The sequence below is a fragment of the Myotis yumanensis genome, unplaced genomic scaffold (genome assembly GCF_028538775.1).
Source record: "Myotis yumanensis isolate MYYU_CA2020_CCGP unplaced genomic scaffold, mMyoYum1.0.hap1 SCAF_1, whole genome shotgun sequence".
In the NCBI taxonomy this organism is placed as follows: domain Eukaryota; kingdom Metazoa; phylum Chordata; class Mammalia; order Chiroptera; family Vespertilionidae; genus Myotis; species Myotis yumanensis.
In genome coordinates this window covers 169,579,910-169,602,995 of record NW_027223752.1, presented here as the reverse complement: position 1 = coordinate 169,602,995, position 23,086 = coordinate 169,579,910, and the positions used below count along the sequence as shown (strand labels likewise).

General features: G+C 39.3%; 1 protein-coding gene across 1 annotated transcript in view; it reads right to left on the bottom strand.

Annotated features, from left to right (window-relative positions):
- MANBA (mannosidase beta) overlaps positions 1 to 23,086 on the bottom strand; it is a 105,255-nt gene that overhangs the window by 49,521 nt on the left and 32,648 nt on the right. The window contains exons 6-7 of the mRNA XM_070391995.1: positions 15,506 to 15,681; positions 14,510 to 14,620 (exon numbers count right to left, since the gene is read on the bottom strand). Of these exons, the coding sequence (XP_070248096.1) occupies positions 14,510 to 14,620; positions 15,506 to 15,681 (287 nt within the window). The remainder of the gene's footprint in view (positions 1 to 14,509; positions 14,621 to 15,505; positions 15,682 to 23,086) is intronic.

Sequence of the window (23,086 nt, the reverse complement as noted above, 5' to 3'; positions counted from 1 at the left end):
CCGGGGGAAGGTCATTGTGGGGAGAAAGGAGACATATTTACTACTATCTGTAATACTTTAAACAATAAAATAAAAAAATTTTTTAAAAGAAATGTATTTAAAGATAACATTTCAAAATTAAAACAAAAACTGATACTATTTTACAAAGTTGTGGGGGGAGAGGGGATGAGGGTATGGAGAAATGTCCATCAGTTAAACTACCACATCTTTGATTGAAAAACACATTCTCATTTCAGTATTGTTAAAATATGTCAAAATATACACTTAAGAAACAAAGAAATATAGCACAAGGTATTTAATAATTTAACATCTTTGCAATTATAATAGCACATTATTGATTAAGATCACTTTGCTTAATAGGCAATTTAATCCTAGCTAATTATCACATTAAACTCAATGTGTGAGAGAGCTCTGGTATGGAACTGGAGATGTAAGCAGTGTTCCAATTAAAAGACTAGATAGGAGCACATACCCCAATATCATCATTGCTACAGGAGAGGAAGCTGAGACCTCGGTCCCTGTGAAAAGCCTAGCCTGGTTTCCCTCAGCAGCATGACCAGCAAGACCCTAGGTAGAGCAGATTGATGTTCTTATCCAAATCTTCATTCTTTCCCATCATAAACTGGACCAAGCCCTGAACCAAGATTATGCATTTCTTCTCGAATTAAAAATATAAATGAATTAACCAATGTATTCCATGTAATAAGTGTCCACCATTCTTCCATTTTCTTGCCCTGCCCTTATTAATATGGCATGATGAAATGTATCAGAGTTAATGTTATGAGAAGACACAGAATAAGGCTTAGATGAGGAAGAACTCGACATGGAATTACCACACCTGCTTTAGAGTTGCAAAATGTAAAAAATGCCCAGTGACTTTCAGAGGTAACTCAGAACACCTTTAAGGATTCATACATCTAGAATAGTGATTCTTTAAAGTGTGGCCAAGGGACAACAGAGGATTCCTGAGAATCTTTCGGGGGTGGGGGAGGAGTGAGGGAGACCTTAAGTCCAAAACTATCTTCACAATAAAGATAAAACATTTGCTCTTTCACTCTCCCTCTTTTGAGTGTATAGTGAAATTTTCTAGAAGATACATGATATGTGATGACATCATCACTCTGACAGCTAATAGAATATGTGCTTGTATATTCTGGTGTGTTCTAGTTCCACAGTTGAGGTGTAGGGTATGAAAAGGTGTATTTCAGAGATTAACTCAGTACTTCTGTGCTCTTACTAGCTGTCTCTGGTTACTCCTGCTGCAATATCTGTAACTGCATTACCGTTCAATAAATTATGATTTCGAATCCCAAAGTTTTCCTTGCAACCTATACAGAAACACAAAAAGACTAGGTACCTTTTAACTTGTTTCACAATAATACTTTTAAGATTTCAAATAAAAACATATTTTAATATTATTAAAACTCATTTTAGAGTTTAATAAATTTTATCTCAGTCTAAAGGAAAATTTAAAATATACTTTTTCCCAATTTAAGGATGAACTGTTGTCATAAAATGGGATAATAAGACTAAAATTTTCAACATACAGTCACACTGTCTACATCTAAAAATACTGAAGCAGAACCAAACTGACATATCAGAGAATCCAATTTATTGAACATAATTTTATATAATGAAATGTTTCAACATTTGGAACTCTTAGGACACCATTTTTCAAGTAACCAATACATTATATTACAATATCACACATGAATAAAAGATCCATTAAGGGGCAAGTTATACCAATTGAATTTAATGTAACAGAGTAAGAAGAGTTCATTAAAATGGCTTCAGATTCCACATTACAATTAGTCTTTAAAAAACCACCACTTGTTAAATTCTAGTGTAGTACCAAAGAATCGCCACAGAAAAGTCAAGCAGTTTGAAAAGGCTACTCCTCTCTTCTACAACTACATACTATCTGTGTCAAGTCAGATTTTCTTCATATGTTTCAATGAAAACAACATACTGCAAATTGAATGCAGAAACAGATAAGAATCCAGATTCCTTCTATTAAGCAAGAGATTTGCAAACATGTAAAACAATGTCATTATTCTCACTAAATGTTTTATTTTATAAATATCTATACTAATAACGAGCTAATATGCTAATGGTTGATACGCCCTAACGGTAACGACCAGGTCATTACCATATTAGCTGGGGCATTGCTCCGGAGATGGGGTGGAAGCGGGGAGGCGGAACCATCCCGTGCTGGGGAGGGTGGGGGTGAGAGTGCATAGCGCCTCCCTCACCAGTCCTTCGCCAGCTACCACTCACACTCTGAGTGCCCCGCGTGGCCCACCTGCCAGGGGAAGGAGCACAGTGGAGTAGGTGGGAGGCTTCCACTCTCTCCTCAGGCGCCATGACAGGGTGGAGCTGCTCCGGAGACAGGGCGGAAGCGGGGAGGCGCCCAGAGAAGGTGGGACCAGCCCTAGGCAACTCGAGGGACTGAGAGCGGGGCTTGAAGTGGCCAGAGAAGGCCAGAGGGTTTGGGGGCTGGAGCTCTGTGTGGAGAGGTTCAGGTGTCAAGGCAGGGTGGCACCGCGAGATTTCAAATCGCAAACTGGGCTCCTAGTATTTATATAAAATAAGTCATAGAGTAACATGTGATAGGGTTTGTTTTTTTTACCATAATTTGAAATGAAAAATATTTAATTATAAGCTTTAACATTTACTCACATAAACAAAAGCACTTTGGGGTTCTTAATAATTTTTATAAATGTAAAGTGATTCTGATTCCAAAAGAATTTGAGAATCACTAATCTAGAAAATAGAACCCTTTAATTTTTTTTATTAATGCTACACATAGTATTACTAATAAAACACATTTTCCAACATGTTTTTTTCTTTTCTGTGCAAATATTCTCATACAAAGGCAGCTATTTTTGTCTCCCAACTCTTGCAATAACAGTTTTATAACCCAGGTCAAAGTAAACCCTAAACCACCTGACAGTGCCTCAAAGAAGAGGCAGTAATTCCAGTCACCTCTCCCTCTGGGCATTCCTTGATAGCTTAAAGGTGTTGGTTCTATGATTAGTGTCAGTAATTCTGCATATCTCTAGCCAGTCTTGAGAGGTAACATAAAAGCTTTCCTCTATAACAGGTATTTTACTTCTGAGAAAATAATGGTCTCTCAAAGAGGATTTTTAAGAAGACTCTCAAGTAACACATACTTACAGCCAAACTGAATATTTTGTCTTTTTACAAGATTAGAAATAGTTTAAACAGCCCAATGAAGTATATTAGTGTCTAAAAGGAAATATAGGTGTAAGTATCTAGGAACCTAAATATGTAAGTCGAGCAGTTTGAATTTTAAATTTTTTAATTTTCAATTTTTTCTGTTGTTGAAGATTCTATTTCAACAAGTGAAGGTTCTAACTCACTAGATGAGTTTTCTAATTGACTTTATGATTTCATTTCTAAAATAGAAGAATTAACTTTGAAAGTACAGGATAGCTGAATGGATTTTTTTAGACAAGAGTTAGGAGTTCCAGGCCAGTGTGGCTCAGTGAAATAAAAAGCATGGGCCTACAACCAAGAATACCCTACCCAACAAGACTAACATTTAAAATTGAAGGAGAAATAAAGAGCTTCTAGGACAAGAAAAAGCTGAAAGAGTTCATCACCACCAAACTAGTATTATAAGAAATGTTAAAGAAACTTCTTTAAGAAGAAGAAAAGAAAAAAGGAGAAACATAAATATGTATAACAAAATGGTAATAAATACGTACCTATCAATAATCACATTAAACATAAGCTAATTGAATACTCTAATCAAAAGACATAGGATAGCTGAATGAATAAGAAATCAAGGTCCACATATGTTCTGTCTACAAGAGACCCACTTCAAATCAAAAGGCCACAGAGCAAGTCTCAATAAATTTAAGAAGATTGAAATCTCATCAGACATCTTCTTTGACCATAATGGTATGAAACTAGAAATCAATTAAAAGAATACAACTGAAAAAAACACCAACACATGGAGACTAAATAACATGTTACTAAACAATCAATAGGTTAAAAATGAGATCAGGGAAAAAATAAAAAGATACCTTGAGACAAATGAAAATGAAAACACAACACAAAATCTATGGGACACAGTGAACGCAGTCCTAAAAGGGAAATTTATAGCAATACATGCATACCTGAAGAAAAAAGAAAAATCTCAAATAAATAATCTAAATGTACACCTAAAGAAACTAGAAAAAGAACAAAAAAAAGCCCAAAGTGAGTAGAAGAAAGAAAATAATAAAGATCAGAGCATAAATAAATGAAATAAAGTCTAATAAACAATTCAAAATGTCAATGAAACCAAGAGCTGTTTCTTTGGAAAGATAATCAAGATTGATAAACCTTTAACCAGACTCATTAAGAAAAAGAGAACCCAAATAAATGAAATCAGAAATGAAAGGAGAAAAGTAACAACTGACACCACAGAAATGCAAAGGATTATAAGAAAATATTACAAACAACTACATGCCAACAAATTGAACAACAATAGATGAAGGTGAAATACTACCAGTTTGGATGGAAATACCACCACTTTGCAGTTTAGCATTCTCTTTAAAAACTGAAGCTACACACATCCTATGATTCAGCAATCCCACTTCCAGCAGAAATGCTGTATGTACTTGGAGCACCATGTCGTTAATGCTCAGAGCAGCAATACTCAGAATAGCCAAGACTGGAAACTATCCAAATTGCAATAGCAGTATGTGCAATACAAGAAAATATTATACAACAGTGTAAATAAACATGGAACAGCTATACACAACAACATATTAAATGTCACAAATATAATGTTAAGCCAAATTGGCCAGACACAAAATAATGCATACTATATGGTTCCACATATGTAAAGTTTAAAAACAGGCAGAAACAAGCTATAGTGTTAAAAGTCAGGGGAATGGATCTTTCGAAGGAGAGGTGGGTAGGGGGCTACTGAGGTTCTAGTGATGTAGTATTTCTTGATCAGGATGATGGTTACATAAGTGGTCATTTTGTAATCATTCATTAAGCATTTCTCCACATTATGTACTTTTCTGTATATGCGTTATACTTCACAATAAATAAAAAATAAAAAGAAACCTGGATCTGACACATTCCCAACAAATAAAGGCTGGAAAGAAATAAGATTAAGGGCCAGAACACAGATAATGATGGCAAGTAGCAGTCAAATTTCTTGCTTGCTGAAACAGTGGCAAGTCTGAAATCATCTGAAACACTAAGAAACTTAGGACTGGTGAGAAACTGAATTCCCTCAAAGGCCCACCCTGGATGCAAACAAGGGTGAATTAAATATTCTCTCTCTAATCTATACTTTTTATCTAAATATCAAAGCAAACATTGAATCCCAAAACTTGCAAAAAGCTCAGATTTTTGCATCATTCTGTTGTCTTCTTTTGGGGAGGCAAGAGTTCATTCAATCCAACCTCTGACATCTCAGTCAAATGGGCAAATGAACATAAATACTATTCAAAGTTCCCACTGCAAATAAATTCTGAGATGTTCCTCAGTTACACCACTCTAGTACAGTGGTCGGCAAACCACGGCTTGCGAGCCACATGCGGCTCTTTGGCCCCATGGCATGGGCCACGAAGTTTCAATCGCACTGTACGTGCGCAACCGCACGTTGTATTTTGTGAAAGAGCCACACTCAAGGGGCCAGTTTGCCGACCACTGCTCTAGTATAAACAACCATGGCTGTCACATAGCCTTTCCCATGAATAACCACTTCCTCCTCCACACCTACCCTATGACGGATGAATGAAAAAATAACAACCTAAAGAATGAGCAAGCATGTCCTCAGCTTTCCTTGAAGTTAAATTATCTTATCCTTTTGTCCCCTCTTCCTTTAATCGCCTTCATGGCTCTCCTCTGAACCTTCTAAATGAGCAGACTGCAAAGCTGACTAAAATGTTGTAGGAAGGTTTTAACAGGCTAAATAAAATAGCACCTTAATATTCCTACATAATATGCCATTATTGATCTTATAACATTTTTTGTGTTTTTTTTTTAAAGAATAGTATATTGCTTTTTAGAGAGAGAGGAAGGGAGAGGGAGGGAAAGGGGGGGAGGGGGACAGAGAAACATCGATCAGCTGCCTCCTGCACACTCTCTACTGGGGATCAAGCCCATGATCCAGGCATATGCTGTTGACCAGGAATAGACCTGGCAATCTCTTGGTGCACAAGACAATGCCCAACCAACTGAGCCATACCAACTAGTGCTCCTATACATTTTAGAAATAAGATAATTTTAAAAACCATAGCAGAGAATGATACCTCGTTTGGGACCCAAACCTTTAAAGTATTGCTCAAATACAAGAGATTTAATTGGGATGTGTACAAGCAGGGTAGGCAGAAGGCCCAGAAAACAATTTCAAATCAAATCACATACCTATGATGTCTTACAAAACACCACCAAACCAGCCTAATGTAGCACAATCAGAAATCAATAGTTCTTTCAAGTCAAGGTATTCTGACTCTCAGATAAAGAGATTCACAGTTTTCAATCTCAATTGGGCCCTCAATGCTGCCTCACAATCCTATCATGTTGCTTTAGCCACATGCGGCTCTTTGGCCCCTTGAGTGTGGCTCTTCCTAAGCCTTAGGAGTACCCTAATTAAGTTAATAACAATGTACCTACCTATATAGTTTAAGTTTAAAAAATCTGGCTCTCCAAAGAAATTTTAATCGTTGTACTGTTGATATTTGGCTCTGTTGACTAATGAGTTTGCCAACCACTGACTTAGCCCTTTCAAGCACTTGGTCCACAGTGGCTATCTCAAGCCTTCGCTTTCCTCAGATTTCTAACTTGCTTCCCTCCCACCTCCCCCGCCATTACATTCAGCAGGCAACACTACATCCTAGTTCCCAGGAAAGAAAAAAGTGATCTGACCAGAAGAACTCCCTAAACTTTCTTAGGTTCACTTTTTGCTCCTAAAGAAGAGTTTACAATTCCCAATATACCTTAAGTGGTCCTACAGATCTATCCACAAGCTCCATGTTTCCCTCTCCATGTTATTTTACCTTTTGTCCCTATGACAAAAACAGCCTTTCATCTCCAAGTGAGTCCATGCTCTAGGGTGGTGGTGCCATCCTCCCCTACTTATCAGGGACCTTACCCTCTCCACTTTCTCTCTAATTTTGAGCTATTTTCAGTCCTTCCCTGTCTACTGGCCCCTTCCATCAGGATTTTGTTGCACTGCTTTTCATTCTTTTAATGATGTCCTATTTTGTGTTGAAACAATTTTAAACTTATAGAAAAGTTGCAGTGACAGTACAAAGAACTCCTGAATGCCCTTCATGTAGAGACCCCATTCAAGTTTGGTCAGTTGCCCAATGACATTGTTTATAGGGGGAAAAATTCAGGTACTGTACCCAGCTGTTACATCTCTCTAGTCTTTTTCAATGTGGAACAGTTCCTTGGTTTTCCCTTGTTACTTCCAAAGATTACAGTAGATCGAAGTAGATTTGAAGACTTTCGCTAATGAAGCTCAATTTGAGACTATCTGATGCTTCCTCACGATAGATCCAGGTTATCTCTTTGGCAGGACTAGCACAGAATTGATGCTGGATTCCTCTCGTTGCAGTCTGACAGGTAGATAACATGTCACTTTTCCTCACTGGTGGTGATAACCTTAATCACTAAATCAAGATGGTGTCTGCTGGATTTCTTCACTGTATTTTTTTCTCCAATATAATTAATAAATATTTTGTTGAGAGATAGATGCTTTGAGTCTAGAGAAATGTCCCATATTCCATGCCACTTTACCCTCTAGTTTTAGCATTCATTCATATTTCTTGCCTGAATTACTTATAACTATGATAGTTATCAAATGATTCTTATTCTAGTTCTATTGCTTCTTCTACATTTATTAGTTGGCATTCCACTTTGAGGAATATCTTTCCTTTTTCTCATTGACTTATTCATGTATCTATACTAATAAAAGCCTAGGGGCCCTCGCGCATGATGTCGCCATAAGATGGCTGCCACAAGATGACCGTGACAAGATGGCCACGTGCACAGCGGAGGCGGGGTCCAGCAGCTGCTCCATGCAAGGTGAGGCCTGGGGGTCCCATAGCTCCGCGCGATGCAGCACGGAGGAAGCTGGTCCCGGTGTCTCTGCTGCCTCGTGCAGAGGAGGCGGGTCCCAATGGAGGAGGCGGGTCGCGGCAGGGGAGGGCAGTTGTGGGCGATCAGGCTGGCAGGGGAGAGAAGTTGGGGGCAATTGGACCAGCAGGGGAGGGCAGTTGGGGGCGATCGGGCCTGCAGGGGAGCAGTTAAGCGTCAACTGGGCCAGCAGGGGAGCGGTTAGGGGGCGATCAGGCTGGCAGGCAGAAGTGGTTAGGGGCAATCAGGCAGGCAGGCAGGCAAGCAGTTAGGAGCCAGCGGTCCCAGATTGTGAGAGGGTGCAGGCTGGGCTGAGGGACACACACACCCCCTCCCCCGTGCACAAATTTCATGCACCAGGTCACTAGTTTATTTATATCAGTGTGCTCAAGGATTGTTACTATGTTAAATGGGTTATACTCTTTTACCACCATTCTTTATTTTAACACTCAAATTCTCTCAGATTTGGCCATTGGAAGCACATTAAACTGACTCCTGTGTCCCTTTTGATCTGGTCCATCATTCTTGAGTACCTTCTTAACTTTCTAGGCAGCAATATATTCTAGGCTTCATCCCCCAAATCAGTTATTTCTCCAAAGAGCCCTGATGCCTCTTAGTAGAAAATGGTATCCAAAAACCAAGATTTGGATGCTATCTCTGTTCATTGCTACCAGAGTGCCACTCTTTCTAGGCTCTCTGGGAAGGCCTAAAGAGAGCTTGAAAATGTGTGTGTCTGCAAATACACACACACACACACACACACACACACACAATTACATCTATACTTATTTCTATATCTATCTACATATACTGAAAATCATGAGTTCACACTATTAGCTCAAATTCCAATCCATTCTAGCTTTTTCCCTTTCTATATGTATTATCACCTTTCTGCATTCATGAAAAGGCTGGCTCTCAGTACTTTAATATACTTACTTGGATAGTTCCCTATATGTAGCCAATCTCCTGACCCCAAATAGCCATCACTGCCCCCTGGCTCAGGTGTGGTTCTCATCAACTATTTTTCAAGAGTTGCCTATACTCACTGTCTCTACTTCCTCACCTTCAGTCATTCCTCTACCCACTGCTATCTGATTTCCATTCTGGTCAAGGTCATCAGTCAACTCCCTATTGCTAAATCTAAAGGATCTTTCTCACTCCTTTTCTAAATTGAGCTCCACAAAGCATTTTATGCTCTTTGAACATTCTCTGCTTCTTATTCTTTCTCTGGCTTCTGCAACTCCCCCATCTGTCTCATTGGCTATTCCTTCTTAATTCCTCTATGGGCTTATTTTCTCCTCTCATGATTAATTATTATGATTCCCTGAAGTAGTTCATCCCTTCCCATGGCTACAATTATCTCTTATTCTGTTGACTTACCCATCTATAGCTTTAACCCAGATCTGATTCCTGAGCTCCAGACCTATATAATGAAATGCCCATCAAATATTATTCCTTGGCTATCTCTCAGTCACTTCACACAAAAACACATCTAACACAGAAATAATTTCCACCCTATCCAACCCCCTCTAACCTGCTCTTCTTTCTGAGTACTGTAACTCCAAGAACAGAATTGCCAACTGTTCAGTGGCCCAAACCAGCAACTAAAGAACCATTCTTAACTCACTTTTCTCCCATCCCCACAGCATCAAGCCTCACGGTATTACCTTCTAATCTCTCCTAAATCTATGTCCTCAGCAATTCTATAGAGTGAGTAAATCATCATCTTGTACCTAAATTACCACCATCGTCTTCCAACTGGCCTCCCCCTCTTGTCATTCCTCCAATCTGATCTACACAATCTGTGTAAGACAAATATGGTCTCTCCTTAAAACCCTTGAAAGAATTCGCATTGCCCTCAGGACAGCCTCGCTCCTGCCCATGGCTTATAAGGCCCTGCATGATCTTGCCCTGCCTACCTTTACACCATTCCTTGTTCAAACTCAAACAGCCACACGACATTTCTTTCACCTCCACAAACACACACTATTTCTTCGAATCCCCAGGCCTTGATATATTCTTATACCTCTGACTCTTTGTTGTTTGGTCAAATTCTACATATCCCTCAGGACACAGACATCACCTTCTCTGGGAATTGTCCAAGAATGCCCCTGCTCCGTGTTTCCACAGTACTCTACATTTCTCTAGAGTGCTTGTCACGCTCTATTGCAATTGTTTGTTTAATTATTTAATTTCCCAACCAAATTCTTTTATTCTGATCTCAAAGTGAAATGGAAGCAGTGTCTTATGCACTACTCTAGCGCCAAAGCCTAGCAAAGGAACTGAAATGTGATAGCTCTCCCTAAGTAGTTAGTGAACAAATGAGCCTCAAAAATAACAAACTCCACAGCAGCCACAGTCAAAGGGCACATTTCACAAACATGCATTAACACAAGGCATGAAGCAATACATCTTCCTTCACTCCTGTTGCTGGTCAAAGAGTAACATTTTAATATGATGCACCCATACTAGCCTGAGTGAAGAATAATTATTTCCCACAAACAAACAAAAAACCACAGGAGTTCCCCTTCTTTCTCTGCGGTAAGTTGGTATGACTCATCCATTTTTACACTTTCATGAAGGTGACACAAAACAGACTCAACATGTGAGAGAGCACAGGTTTTTGGCCAAAAGGGTTAGAATAAGAGTGAATGTTTAGAAGAGAGAGAGGGAGAGAGAGAGAGAGAGAGAGAGAGAGAGAGAGAGAGAGAGAGAATGTTTAGGCTCTTTAGGCAGCTCTACAACATTCTCCCTATATATGATATGGACACACACTCACAATGTCCAAGAAAATATAGAGGCATGATTTAAAAAAGGGAAAATAGAAAATGAACTCCTGAAGGGTATATCACCAAGCTTATTATGGTACCTGACCCAGGGGAGAGGCAATATAACATAGGAGGGGTGACACCAGGGTACAACCCGAGCCAACTACAAACACCAAAGGCTGGTGTGCAAGGAGGAGGAAATCTAGGAAGATGAACATCGCTACTACTTATTATATACCATCCAAGCTACCTCAGCTTTACTGTCCCATGTTACACATAAGAAAATGGAATTTAAAGAACTAAAGAAGTAACCTATACTAAATACCAAAGTGCTGTTCTTCCCAACCCTTAGTGCTGCATCCCAAACCAGGCAGGAGCCAGTATTTTCTTTAGACTAAAGTTAAAATGCTCCTTTCAATATTCTCTAGCTGAGGTTATCATAAGGTTTACTCATAGACATGGAGGCAAAACAAGTGGTTATGTCTTCAGGAGGAAACATCTTACTGTGGTTTGTTTTGTTGTTGTTGTTGTTTTTAAATATCAGTCCTGATTTATGGGGGAGGGGAGTGTGGGAAGGAAGACAGGTCCTTCTCTAGTGGCACCTTGGGAGTATTACTAGAGGACAGAGGCTGCTTTCCCCCACTGTCCTCTCTAGATAGCTCCAGTTCCAATCCTGGCTCAATTTTACGATTTCTAAAGTGACATGGAGAGACAGTTTCATGTGTAATGACCTTTAAGATGTTTTATTCTAAAAACAAAACTCAAGTACATTGTTTTGAAGAAGGGATTCTGAAGCTCACTATTATTTTGCCTTTCCCAATCAGAGAGGCTGAGGATGGGGAGCCCACTGCAAGATGGAACTCTGTGGTCGATGGTAAGAACTTTGATCCCCTGCAGCCAATAGACTCCCTGAATGGTAACGACCAGTCTTACACTCCCCAGGCAAGAGACTGGAGAATGTCCTCATTGACAAAGCTAAGCAAACACACACACACCAGCTATAGCAACTGACATGTGGCCATCATCCCATGATAAAGCTGGTTTCCACAGGAATACCTAACATTGCAGCACATATAGGGCTTCGCATCTGCAATTCTGTGTCTTAATCTTCAGAATGGATGAACACCAAGGACAACTGAATATTCAAGAAAAGTCTCTAATGGGGACAATGAGACCAAAACAAATAGAAGAAGTAAAGGAATATGGGGGAAGGGGGCGATGCAGAGAAAACTCCAAAAATACTACTAATAATTAACATTTTAAGAGAAATGAGAATATATTACAACCATAAAATACAAACAGTTTACAATTTTTAAAGTAAAATTTAAAACTCTTGAGAAAAATTTTAAGTGATAAAAATAAAATATCTAATTTTAAAAACTGAATATGAAATCAAGCAACTCTCCCAAAGGATAGAATTTTAAAAGTGAGATGAAATATAGAAGAAAAATCTAACAATACTGTTCAGTCCAGGAGATCCAATATCTGATTAATAGTTGTACCAGAAAAACACAACAAAGATAACAAATGAAAAATTATAAAAAATACAAGACAATTTCCAGATTGAGTTTCTATATCAGAAAAGCTCACAAGATGACTAGCACAACAATAAAAATCTACTCATTTTCAAAGTTTCAAATTTTAGGTTATCAGAGATAAAGAAATCCTAAAAACTTCCAGAAGCAAACAAAAACAGCTCTACATAAGAAAGCAGAAATTAAAATGTAAGTACATTTCAAAACAAAAATACTAAAAGCTCAAAGATAATGACTTCAAAAATTTGGGGGGAAAAAAGATTTCCAACTTAGCCTTCTAATAAACACGACCAACTATCCAGTACTGTGAAGATAAACTTTACATATTTGCATATTTACAAGTTTTCAAAATGTCATTTCCCACACATCCAACCTCAGGAATCTATTGAAAAAAAGTGTTTCACCAAAAGTGTAAAGTCAAAAAAGAAAACGAGAAGTATAGGTTTAACGAAAAGGGTTCCATATTTAATTCAGGAAAAAGATGAAAGAAATACCTAAAATACCTAGAAGACAGGTGACGGTGATTCCTATAATGATAATGAAAGGAAGTTCCAGGACAACAGTTAAGCAGAATGTCCAGAGAGTAACCGAGCAAGATCAGGGAAATGAGAAAATGGCTCTAGGAGTGTTTCGAAAAATAACAAAAATTCAAAGAATAATAACAGTAATAATAAACAGTGGGGATAGATTACCTAAGGAATATGACTATATTTATTTAAAAGGTATTCAAGTATCTAAGAGTGTTTGTGTATGATTGAGAGGAAAGTAAAGAGAAAACAAACAAACATGAGGTAATTATTAACTCTAAGGCAAACAGAAAGTTGCATAAGAAAGGAAATACAATTTTAGTACACCATGAGGTTCAGCTTTGAACAATATTTCCATAATATAATCATGTAAACACTGAATATTGAGTTAACAAAAATACTTTGGGAGGGCAGAGGAAGGCAAATGTGTATTCGTGAGCCAAGCAGGCATCATCAGAGAATCATGTAAGAGAGCTATAGCCTCCTCCGTTAGGTTAGAAATCAACAGATAATATACAAAGCTGAAAAAGTAGAAAACACCACTAAAATCATGTTATTTGGGAAAATATAGGTAAACAGGCACGAGAAATAAGCAAAAGTTTTAAAGTATTAATTCTGAGAGCAGGAAATAGAAATCGGAAGGGCTGGGCAAAGGATTCTATTTTTCACATAAACCTATAGAAATATTTGAGCTTTAAAATTATATATATGTATTACTCTGATATAAAGTAATTTAAAAACACAGTAGAGCCCTGATCGGTTTGGATCCGTGGATGGGGCATCGGCCTGCGGACTGAAGGGTCCCAGGTTCGATTCCGGTCAAGGTCATGTACCTTGGTTGCAGGCACATCCCCAGTGGAGGGTGTGCAGGAGGCAGCTGATCGATGTTTCTCTCTCATTGATGTTTCTAACTCTCTATCCCTCTTCCTTCCTCTCTAAAATCAATAAAATATATTTTTTTAAAAACAGTAGAAAAATATTTATAAGTATAATAATGTTAGACTTATCGAGATGATTACTTCCTGTTACTATATAAATGTCTAGTCACTATGTTGTACACCTGAAACTAATGTAACAGTGTATGTAAATTATTACTGAAAAAATGTTTTAATTATTTTTAAAAATTAAATTATATAAATGTACAATTAAATAAATTATATTTTAAAACAACAATTAATATGTAAAGTCCAATTTATTTAAAAATATAAATACAATAAGCCCTCAAATGACATCATTTTGTTCAACATCATTTCACTGTTAAGTACCATAAGAACTTAACTCTTGTTTTTATCAATTAGCCTCTGGTAAAAATGGATTCATTATACATCATTTCACTTAAGTCACATAACTTAATGACGATGTTAGCAAGGACTTACTATACACGCATACACACACACACACACACACACAAGCATTTGAATGTCTATACCTGTTACTCATGATTATCCCTGGGTGGTGGGGTTACAGGAATGTTATTGGTTTCTTCTTTTCCTACAAAGATCTGTATTGTTGTTTTAGTAATAAATAAACTTTTTTCACAAAAATATTTCAAATATTTGCTTACCTTAGCTGATTTTTTAATTGTTAAGCCTCCATTCAGTTTAAAAAGAACTGTCATGTTGTACCCTGTCTGGTTTCCATGTCCACGAGGCCACCAAGTTTCTACAGTAATTTTCTTTTAAGAAAAAATAAACGTCATTCTAAGTAATCTGTGGCATATTTTCAGCAAAATAACATGCTGATTCAGAGCATTTATATCTATTTCTCATAGAAATTCTAGGTTCTAAACAATATAAATCTCCCTCCCTAGAGTAGGCCAAATTATATCAATACATAGATCATAGTTACAAGTCAACATTTTAGGAATGTAACATGGATTAATATGCCAAAAGGGGGGGGGGGGAGGGGGACACACAGGATAACGTGGAAATTCAGTAAACAACTCTTCCCATTTCTATTACTCAAGCTTACATTTATTCTACATTATTTAACATTTAGAATTGAACTTTGAGGCTGACTCTTGTTTTAAGCCCAAAACTAGAAATTGTTTTGAGTTCTTACTTTATCTGAACAGTTAATGAATGCTGATTTGTTCCATCCTCTTCCATTCACAATGATCAGAGGAATTTTTTAAAAGAAAAGGTAAAGTCTAGCGTACATATACCCATGAAAGATCATGGAATTAGAATTCTGCATGTAAAACAAGCACAAACACTCAAAATAATTTACAAGTACCAAAAATAATCACTATATTTAAATATAATGCTTACAATATATTTTGGATTTAGAATACCGCAAAAAAATTAAAATACAACACACCTGGCTTCTTGGGAAAAAAAAAAGAATGCCAAGTTTAGCACATATTTTCCATCTCTAGATCTTAAAATCTGGGAAAATCATTCCATAGCTTGCACATAAACAAAATATATGAGAGGTTAAAAGTAAAGGAGAAAAGTAAAAAAGTACATTTTTTTTTTTTACTCAGACCCTTCTTTCTGACCATTTCTTTTGAATAATATTGCTTTTTATCTCATGCTTCTCAGGAAGTACCATCATTCACCTTGTTAATTTTCACAGAGAGCTTAACAATCCTTTTCCCAGGCCGAAGTTCGATGCTGTATGTCCGCTGTGTTTGCAATTTAGGGATTTCTATGATCACTTGACCAGGGATTGGCTTTGAGCTGACAACATCAAAAGAAGACTCTATTTTGAGATTCCACTGCTGGGCATGGTTGTCTAAGGCAGAAAAAGAAAAGAAAAAATGTACATATAAAATATGCTAAACATTATCCCTGCACTCCTTAGGGTTCACTGAAGAAAAGACCAAAGCAGCCCGCAAATAGTAAGTACTCCACAAATGCTGCCATGATACCGAAGTTCAGTGGAAATTCTCTTTTAATCTTTAGTTTAATCCTTTATCCTGGAGAAGAATAACTAAAAATATATATTTTACAGATACTCTACTCTAAAAATATTATAATCCTAAGCCATAAAAAATGTATAAATAGGGTACAAACAGAAAACTGCAAATGAAAAGACAGCATAAATTTTCCAAGGTTGATCTACACTTGTTCCTTTTTATAAAGTAAAAGTTCTGAGGGTTTTAAGCCATATAAAAAGGTATAAACTTAGATGTGTTTGAAGTAATCAAACATTAAAAAATAGAGATATATTTTAAATGTAATTATCTATCCAAGGAATATTGATGAAGAACCTTCTGTGTGCCATGCACTTTGCTGAGTGATGGGAATGAAATGGTTGACCAGGATGAACTTGGCCCTACCCTCATGAGTTACTCTAATGGAAGTGTGATAATATTAGGATGAGAGGAGTAAAAGGTTATTCTGAGAAAATACTCACAGGAAAGAACACCTAACTTACAGAGGGTGAGGGAAAGACCTTTATGAAAAAGCAGTATCTAGCTGAGCCCAGAAGGATGCTGTAGTTGATAAGTCTAGAGGAAAACAAGTATTCTGGGCTTGGCAAAAGCAAGTGTAAAGGGCCATGTGAGCGTGAGCAACTCCATAACAAAGACTAGGCAATGATGACACTGGTAAGGGAGACCAGCAGGACCGAGGCGAGCAGGATTCAGCTTATGCTGCGTCCTGTGAGGAGTCTGGCAACTTCACACTAGATCAATGGGAAGCCATTGAAGATTTTTCATCAGAAAGGATAACATTTGCTCAGTAGGGGGCCCCAGCACAGCAATAGCATCAGGATGCAAATGGAAGAAGCAGAGAGACATGAAATTTCTACCTGTGCAAAAAAGAAAGGGCCATGTGGGAAATCCAGGAACGGAGAGGAGGAAAAGAAAGAAAAAGAGGGAACAAGGTTGAAGGGAAAAGTTATGGGGAGAAAGGAAAGATCAGACAGCTGCCTAAGAAATGGGATTTGGGAGTGGAGTTTGGGGATGGGGCAGCATGTTTCAAGGGGGTTTTGATGTAGTGTTTCAAATTACGTATGGACAATATCATCCCTTCCTCCATCACCCATTTAATTTACATTGTTTGTTTCATATCTCCAGAATCAGATGTGTGCATGAGTTTGGGGTTTTAACAAATAGAAATGCCCAAATAGAAAAGTGGACCCGTGTTCTTGAGGTTACATGGGATAAAAATACCCCAAAAGGCAGGATGGGCAGGGTGTCAGACCACCAAGGAACATTCTCATTCCACGGCCACAGAAAGGAGGCGCTGGTGCACTTAAGTTTGTATACTTCCTGGCAAGAAATTAAGGTAGTGCCTATTAAATGGCTTCTGTTTTTCTTACTGAAGAAGAGATGGGAGAAGGTTATCCGCTGAGAAATATCATGAGGACTCTTCTACAAAAAATAGCAAGGGGACTGATAACTTTCCAATTTCATCATCACACATTGTAGGCTCTATAACTGGCATTCCTTCCGAATGTAGAACCACACCAGACCTGTTCTAAGGATGGTCACACCACATCTCATCACTTGTATCTCACACCAGCCAAAAGTATAGATGGATTTGATCCACACTGAAGAAAACCTAATCTTGGACTTAAGAACTATTTTACTTATTAATTGATTCATTCTTAGGAATACAAGTCACTGAGCCTTGAATTAGGTTTGTTCTGCCCCAGTCAATTTTGCAGCTTACCCACCGACAGACTCCAAGTTTTTCTAAGACACACAAAATATATAAGACAACTACACTTTTTAGTTAAAGATGCTTTTCTTCTACTAAGTCTCTCAGTTTTCCTTTCATAGCATTTTTATTGTTTTTAAACAGAAGCACACACTCCAACTGATCCAAATTTGTTTGTTTTCTAAAATATCCCTAAATCCCTCTAGCCTGAGCATGTCAAACTCATGGCCAACAGGCCGCATGCAGCCCACGTGAATATTTTTGCTTCCCAACCAATACAGCGGTCTGTAGGAAACATTTTTTTAAATTTTAGTAACTTAATTTTTACAATATCCTGTTATACCTAATGATTAATAACGTTCACTAATGACTGATTACTATAATCATGTTGCATTCATTTCCCTTAGGCGCCTTACACGAAGGAGCACCATTTCTCTCACTAATACCAGCAGCAAATACTTTAGCAGCCGACTGCCACGTCATTAGTTTTGCACTGACTTGTTTGGTGAGCTCAACAGGAAATGTTTCACTTTCAGAGAACAAGAAAAATAGGTTTATTTGTATTACACTTATTAATTTGTGCAGTTATTGTCTGGTAAGTTAATGTTCAAGAAAAATATTAATTTTATTAAAATGTTCTATTATTTTATGTTAACGATTACTCATTTACTTCAGCCCTTTGTATTCAGCATGTCTCTATCAAAATAAACCTACGTTTCTATGAAAATTGAAGCTTTTGCTTTTTTGTGGCCCACAAAAACTTAAACCTTGTTTATTTGGCCCGTGTTAGCCTTTGAGTTTGGCATGCTTGCTCTAGCTGGTTTGACTCAGTGGATAGAGCATCGGCCTGCGGACTGAATGATCCCAGGTTCGATTCTGGTCAAGGGCACATGCCTGGGTTTCCGTCTCGTTCCCCAGTGGGGGGTGTTCAGGAGGCAGCCAATCAATGATTCTCTGTCATCATTGATGTTTTTATCTCTCTCTCCCTCTTTGAAATCAATAAAAATATATTTTAAAAAACAAATAAAATAAAATAAAATATCCCTAAACCTTTGACAGCTACATGACCTTTAGATCCCTATCACAGAATAATAGATCACATTTACAAGTACTTACTCTGAGCTAGGCTCTCAACATGTATTATCTTATTTAAGCATCACAACATTGCTATAAGGTAAATCTATTATCATCAATAAATAGATGAGAAAACTGAGGCAGAGAGAAGTTAAGTAACTTGCCCAAGAGCTTGGATGTGAACCAAGACAGTCAGAAACTAAAGACTATACATAGCCTCAGATTTATGCCAATCTCACCCAAATAATTCCCCAAAACTATGTCTCAGGGGTGCTCAGGATTTTGACATTGGGGAGGGGGTCTATTATATAGGGGAACAGTTGTTTTAATGAAATCAAGCTATGCTAGGCATCGAACACGTCATTAGGCAAAGTTTCTCTCTCTCCTTTCCTCTTTCTCTAAAAATCAATAAACTATTCTTTAAAAAAAAAAAGTTTGCTGATCCTTACTCTAGAATATTTCCCCAAAAAGGTCATTCTACTCTTTTTTAAATATCTATGACAAAAACCTCTGCCTCACAAAATAGGCTTTCCTTTTTTGCTAGCCTTGACTATTATAGTCATTCATTACACTGATTTGAAATTCACTTTTAATTTCCACCTAACTAAAGATTTAAGGTCTGCCCTTTAGGCACCTCCTACCAACCAGTAACCATCAAGGTCAAGCCGGTTCCTTTGCTGCTTCCATCACTTCTGCAGTGGAGAATGAGCAGCCTGTAAGGGCCTCTGGACAGAGGGTGCAATCCCCAAAGAGCTGGCAAAATCCCATGTCTTCTAACATGGACAGTTCTAAAGTAAGTCGGCACTCCTCTAGAGCTCATCCTGTTAACTCCCTTCAGTGCCACTAAATGAAAAAAACTAAGGCTGTGGAATTTAAAACTCAGTATGAAGAGTCACAAGCCTATTGTGTCATCATCTAATTCACTATGCCAACATATTTTGCCCTCTCATCTTCTTCCAAAAAGGGTTCAACCCTTTCTTCCAGAAGCCATGGAGAATTTACATAGTTTAGGTTCACAAAGCACATTTAGAGTCTTCAAAAATCAATAATTTTCCTGGTATTATCTGTTTACTTGCTAATTTTTAAATATATAAAATCATATTTCCTGCCCTAGCTGGTTTTGCTCAGTGGATAGGGTGCCGGCCTGCGGAATGAAGGGTCCTGGGTTCGATTCTAGACAAGGGCACATGCCCGGGATGTGGGCTTGATCCCCAGTAGGGGGTGTGCAGGAAGCAGCTGATCAATGATTCTTTCTCATCATTAATGTTTCTATCTCTCTCTCCCTCTCCCTTCCTCCTTGAAATCAATAAAAATATTTGTTTAAAAACTATTTTTAAAAAATCGTATTTCCTAGTTAAAGAGAGAGCCCTAATAAATGAAGACCCATTTCCAGAATAGAGCTTCCTATCCGATCTCTCTTAAAGAATACCCCCAGCCCTCCTGAAATGGAATACAAGGTCATTTCAGAAAATGGGAAAAGTACTAGGAGTGGAGAGATGAAAAAAGAAAGACTCTTAAACGGCATCTGGGGGTTAAGAACTGGCAGAGAAATGGAAGAACATTCAGGTCAGCCTGGGATGGATCTGCAAATACTGGTAGATTGCTTATGTAAGATAAAAAGAAGGCGCTTCATCTCGTTGGGGCGAAAAGCTATTCAGAGACAGCTGCCTTGATTAGCTTCGCCCTGCAGAGCTGCTCACAGCTCCTCCTCTTGCCTGCTCTCTTCTTGCATCTTTAATGATGATGAAAAGCCTAGTGAAAAGGTAGTCCTGCACATTGGAAGGAACAGTAACAACAGCAAGCTGAAATGACCAACCCATAGAATGTTTAAACTCACACGGAGGAGATTTTCCTGTGCTCCTGCTGGAATTAGAGCACAGACTTCAGCAGCTGCTTTTCAAAGAGCTAACAGCTTGCATTAGCCAGAAAAGCAGGTCCACAGAAAAGCTGTTTCCCCCTCTTTACTGAGCAATCAAGATCTCCTTGCCTACTCAGCAGGACGAAATCCTCAAAGATGAAATCCACCAGGCAAAACAGATACAAAACAAAATCCTCCCCGGAAAAAAACAAAGATAAATTGGTAAATTCCAGAGGGGAAAAAAACCTATTTATGCAACAAGGCAGCTAATCAGAGGAGAGATTATTCAAGCAACCTACCTACCCATAAAGGTATTTTCAAAGGTGAATAGTGTCATTTTTATGAGTAAAGTAATTCAATGATGAATGAAAAAGTGATTCAAAGTGAATGCAAGGAAGAAAAATGAATGCATCAAACAAGGCACTAAGCAAGACAGGCAAATCTTTGCTCTTTTGTGGTATTATGTTCTCCATAGTAAGCTGTAAGCAAAAGGCAGCACTGACCTTCAATACAGGTTTCTATTGTGCGGCCAGGGTAGAGCTGAGAGCTAGGCTCACTCCTTCAACTCAAGGCGAAATCTTGGAAAAGGGAGGAGGGGGTGCTTTAGGCTGAGGCAGCAGGTCAATTTGAAGGGGGTGGGGAAGGCAGTGTCTGTGAGATGCCCAAGCGCAGCTCAAAGATCCTCAGCTGAAGAGGAGGATTCACATGCTCAAAACATCTCTATACTATATTTTCTAACTATGGTAACAAAAGATTAAACAATGTAGCATTTCACCAGAACAACCATAATAATAAAAGTGTAATATGCTAATTAGACTGAATGACCTTCCAGAAGACCACGCTATGACAGCCACTGGCGACAGGACAGACAAGGCAGGTGCGATGTGATTGGTCAGGGCCTGGCCATTGCCCCATGATTGCCCCGCAGAGGGAGGCCCAGGCCACCAACCGGTGGGCTGCGGCAGGTGGGCGGGGCCTCCCTCTGCAAGGGAAGCCCGGGTCCCGGGTGCCAGAGGGAAGCCAGTGCCAGCAGCCGGGGAAAGGAAGGCCTACTCTTACACGAATTTCATGCATCGGGCCTCTAGTATCCTATATAATAAACAGCTAATATGCAAATTGTCCCCATGGGCAGGAGTTTGACCAACCAGGAGTTAGATGTGCACTGACCACCAGGGGGTGGCACGGAACATGGCGGGCATCGGCAATGCAGCGCTGGCAGTAGACAGCAGTGGAGGTGCTGCCAGCCCCAATGGGCCCCGACAAGAACTGGACCATGGTGGGATGGTGGAGCAGGTGAGTGGGTGGTGCCAGGCCAAGCTGGGTGCAAACAGGGGCCCTGATCGCCCTGCTGGTAGCCCCATAGAAGGTGACCAGTGGTGGTGACGGGGGAGCAGGGCCAGTGAGCGGGCAGCACCAGGCCAACGCGGGTGTGAGCAGGGGCCCCGATCACCCCGCCCGTCGCCCCACAGATCGGCCCTGATCACCAGCCAGGCCTAGGGACCCTATCCGTACATGAATTTCATGCACCAGGTCTCTTGTTTATTATATACTAGAGGCCCGGTGCATGAAATTTATGCACGGGGGGGAGGAGGGTATGTCCCTCAGCCCAGCCTGCACCCTCTCCAATCTGGGACCCCTTGAGGGATGTCCAACTGCCCATTTAGGGATGTCCAACTGCCCGGTGTGGGATCGGGTCTAAATGGGCAGTCAGACATCCCTCTCACAATTCAGGACTGCTGGCTCCCAACCGCTTGCCTGCCTGCCTGCCTGATCAGCCCCTAACCATTCCCCTTCCAGCCTGATCAACACCTAACTGCTCCCCTGCTGGCCTGGTCCCCCCCAACTGTCCTCCCCCTGCTGGCCTGGTCCCCCCCAACTGCCTTCCCCTGCTGGCCTGGTTCCCCCCAACTGCCCTCCCCCTGCTGTCCTGGTCACTCCCAATTGCCCTCCGCTGCAGGCCTGATCTTCCCCAACTGCCTTCCCCTGCTGGCCATCTTGTGGTGGCCATCTTTGACCACATGGGGGTGGACATCTTGTGCGTTAAAGTGATGGTCAATTTGCATATTACTCTTTTATTAGATAGGATTTGGACTGGATATGTTTATGTAACCTTATGAAAAACCCATAGAACTAGGCAATCATCATTCCTTCCTGATAAATTTTAGGGCCTAATGCAAACAATTTACATTAGATTACAAGTATGAAAGACCTAGCATAAAGAAAATGATCGGCCCTAACCGGTTTGGGTCAGTGGATAGAGTGTTGGCCTGCGGACTTAAAGGTCCCAGGTTCGATTCTGGTCAAGGGCATGTACCTTGGTTGTGGGCACATCCCCAGTAGGGGGTGTGCAGGAGGCAGCTGATCGATGTTTCTTTCCCACTGATGTTTCTAACTATCCCTCTCCCTTCCTCTCTGTAAAAAATCAATAAAAATATATTTTTTTAAAAAAGAAAATGATCAATAAATGAATCTCTCTCTTTCTCTCTCTCATACACATGCCACCTTCACCACCTTCACTACCACCACTATCACTATACAAAGGGCCTGCATTTCTGGCCAGATTATTTGCTTGTAAATGTCCAAATCTCTAGAACTGGGG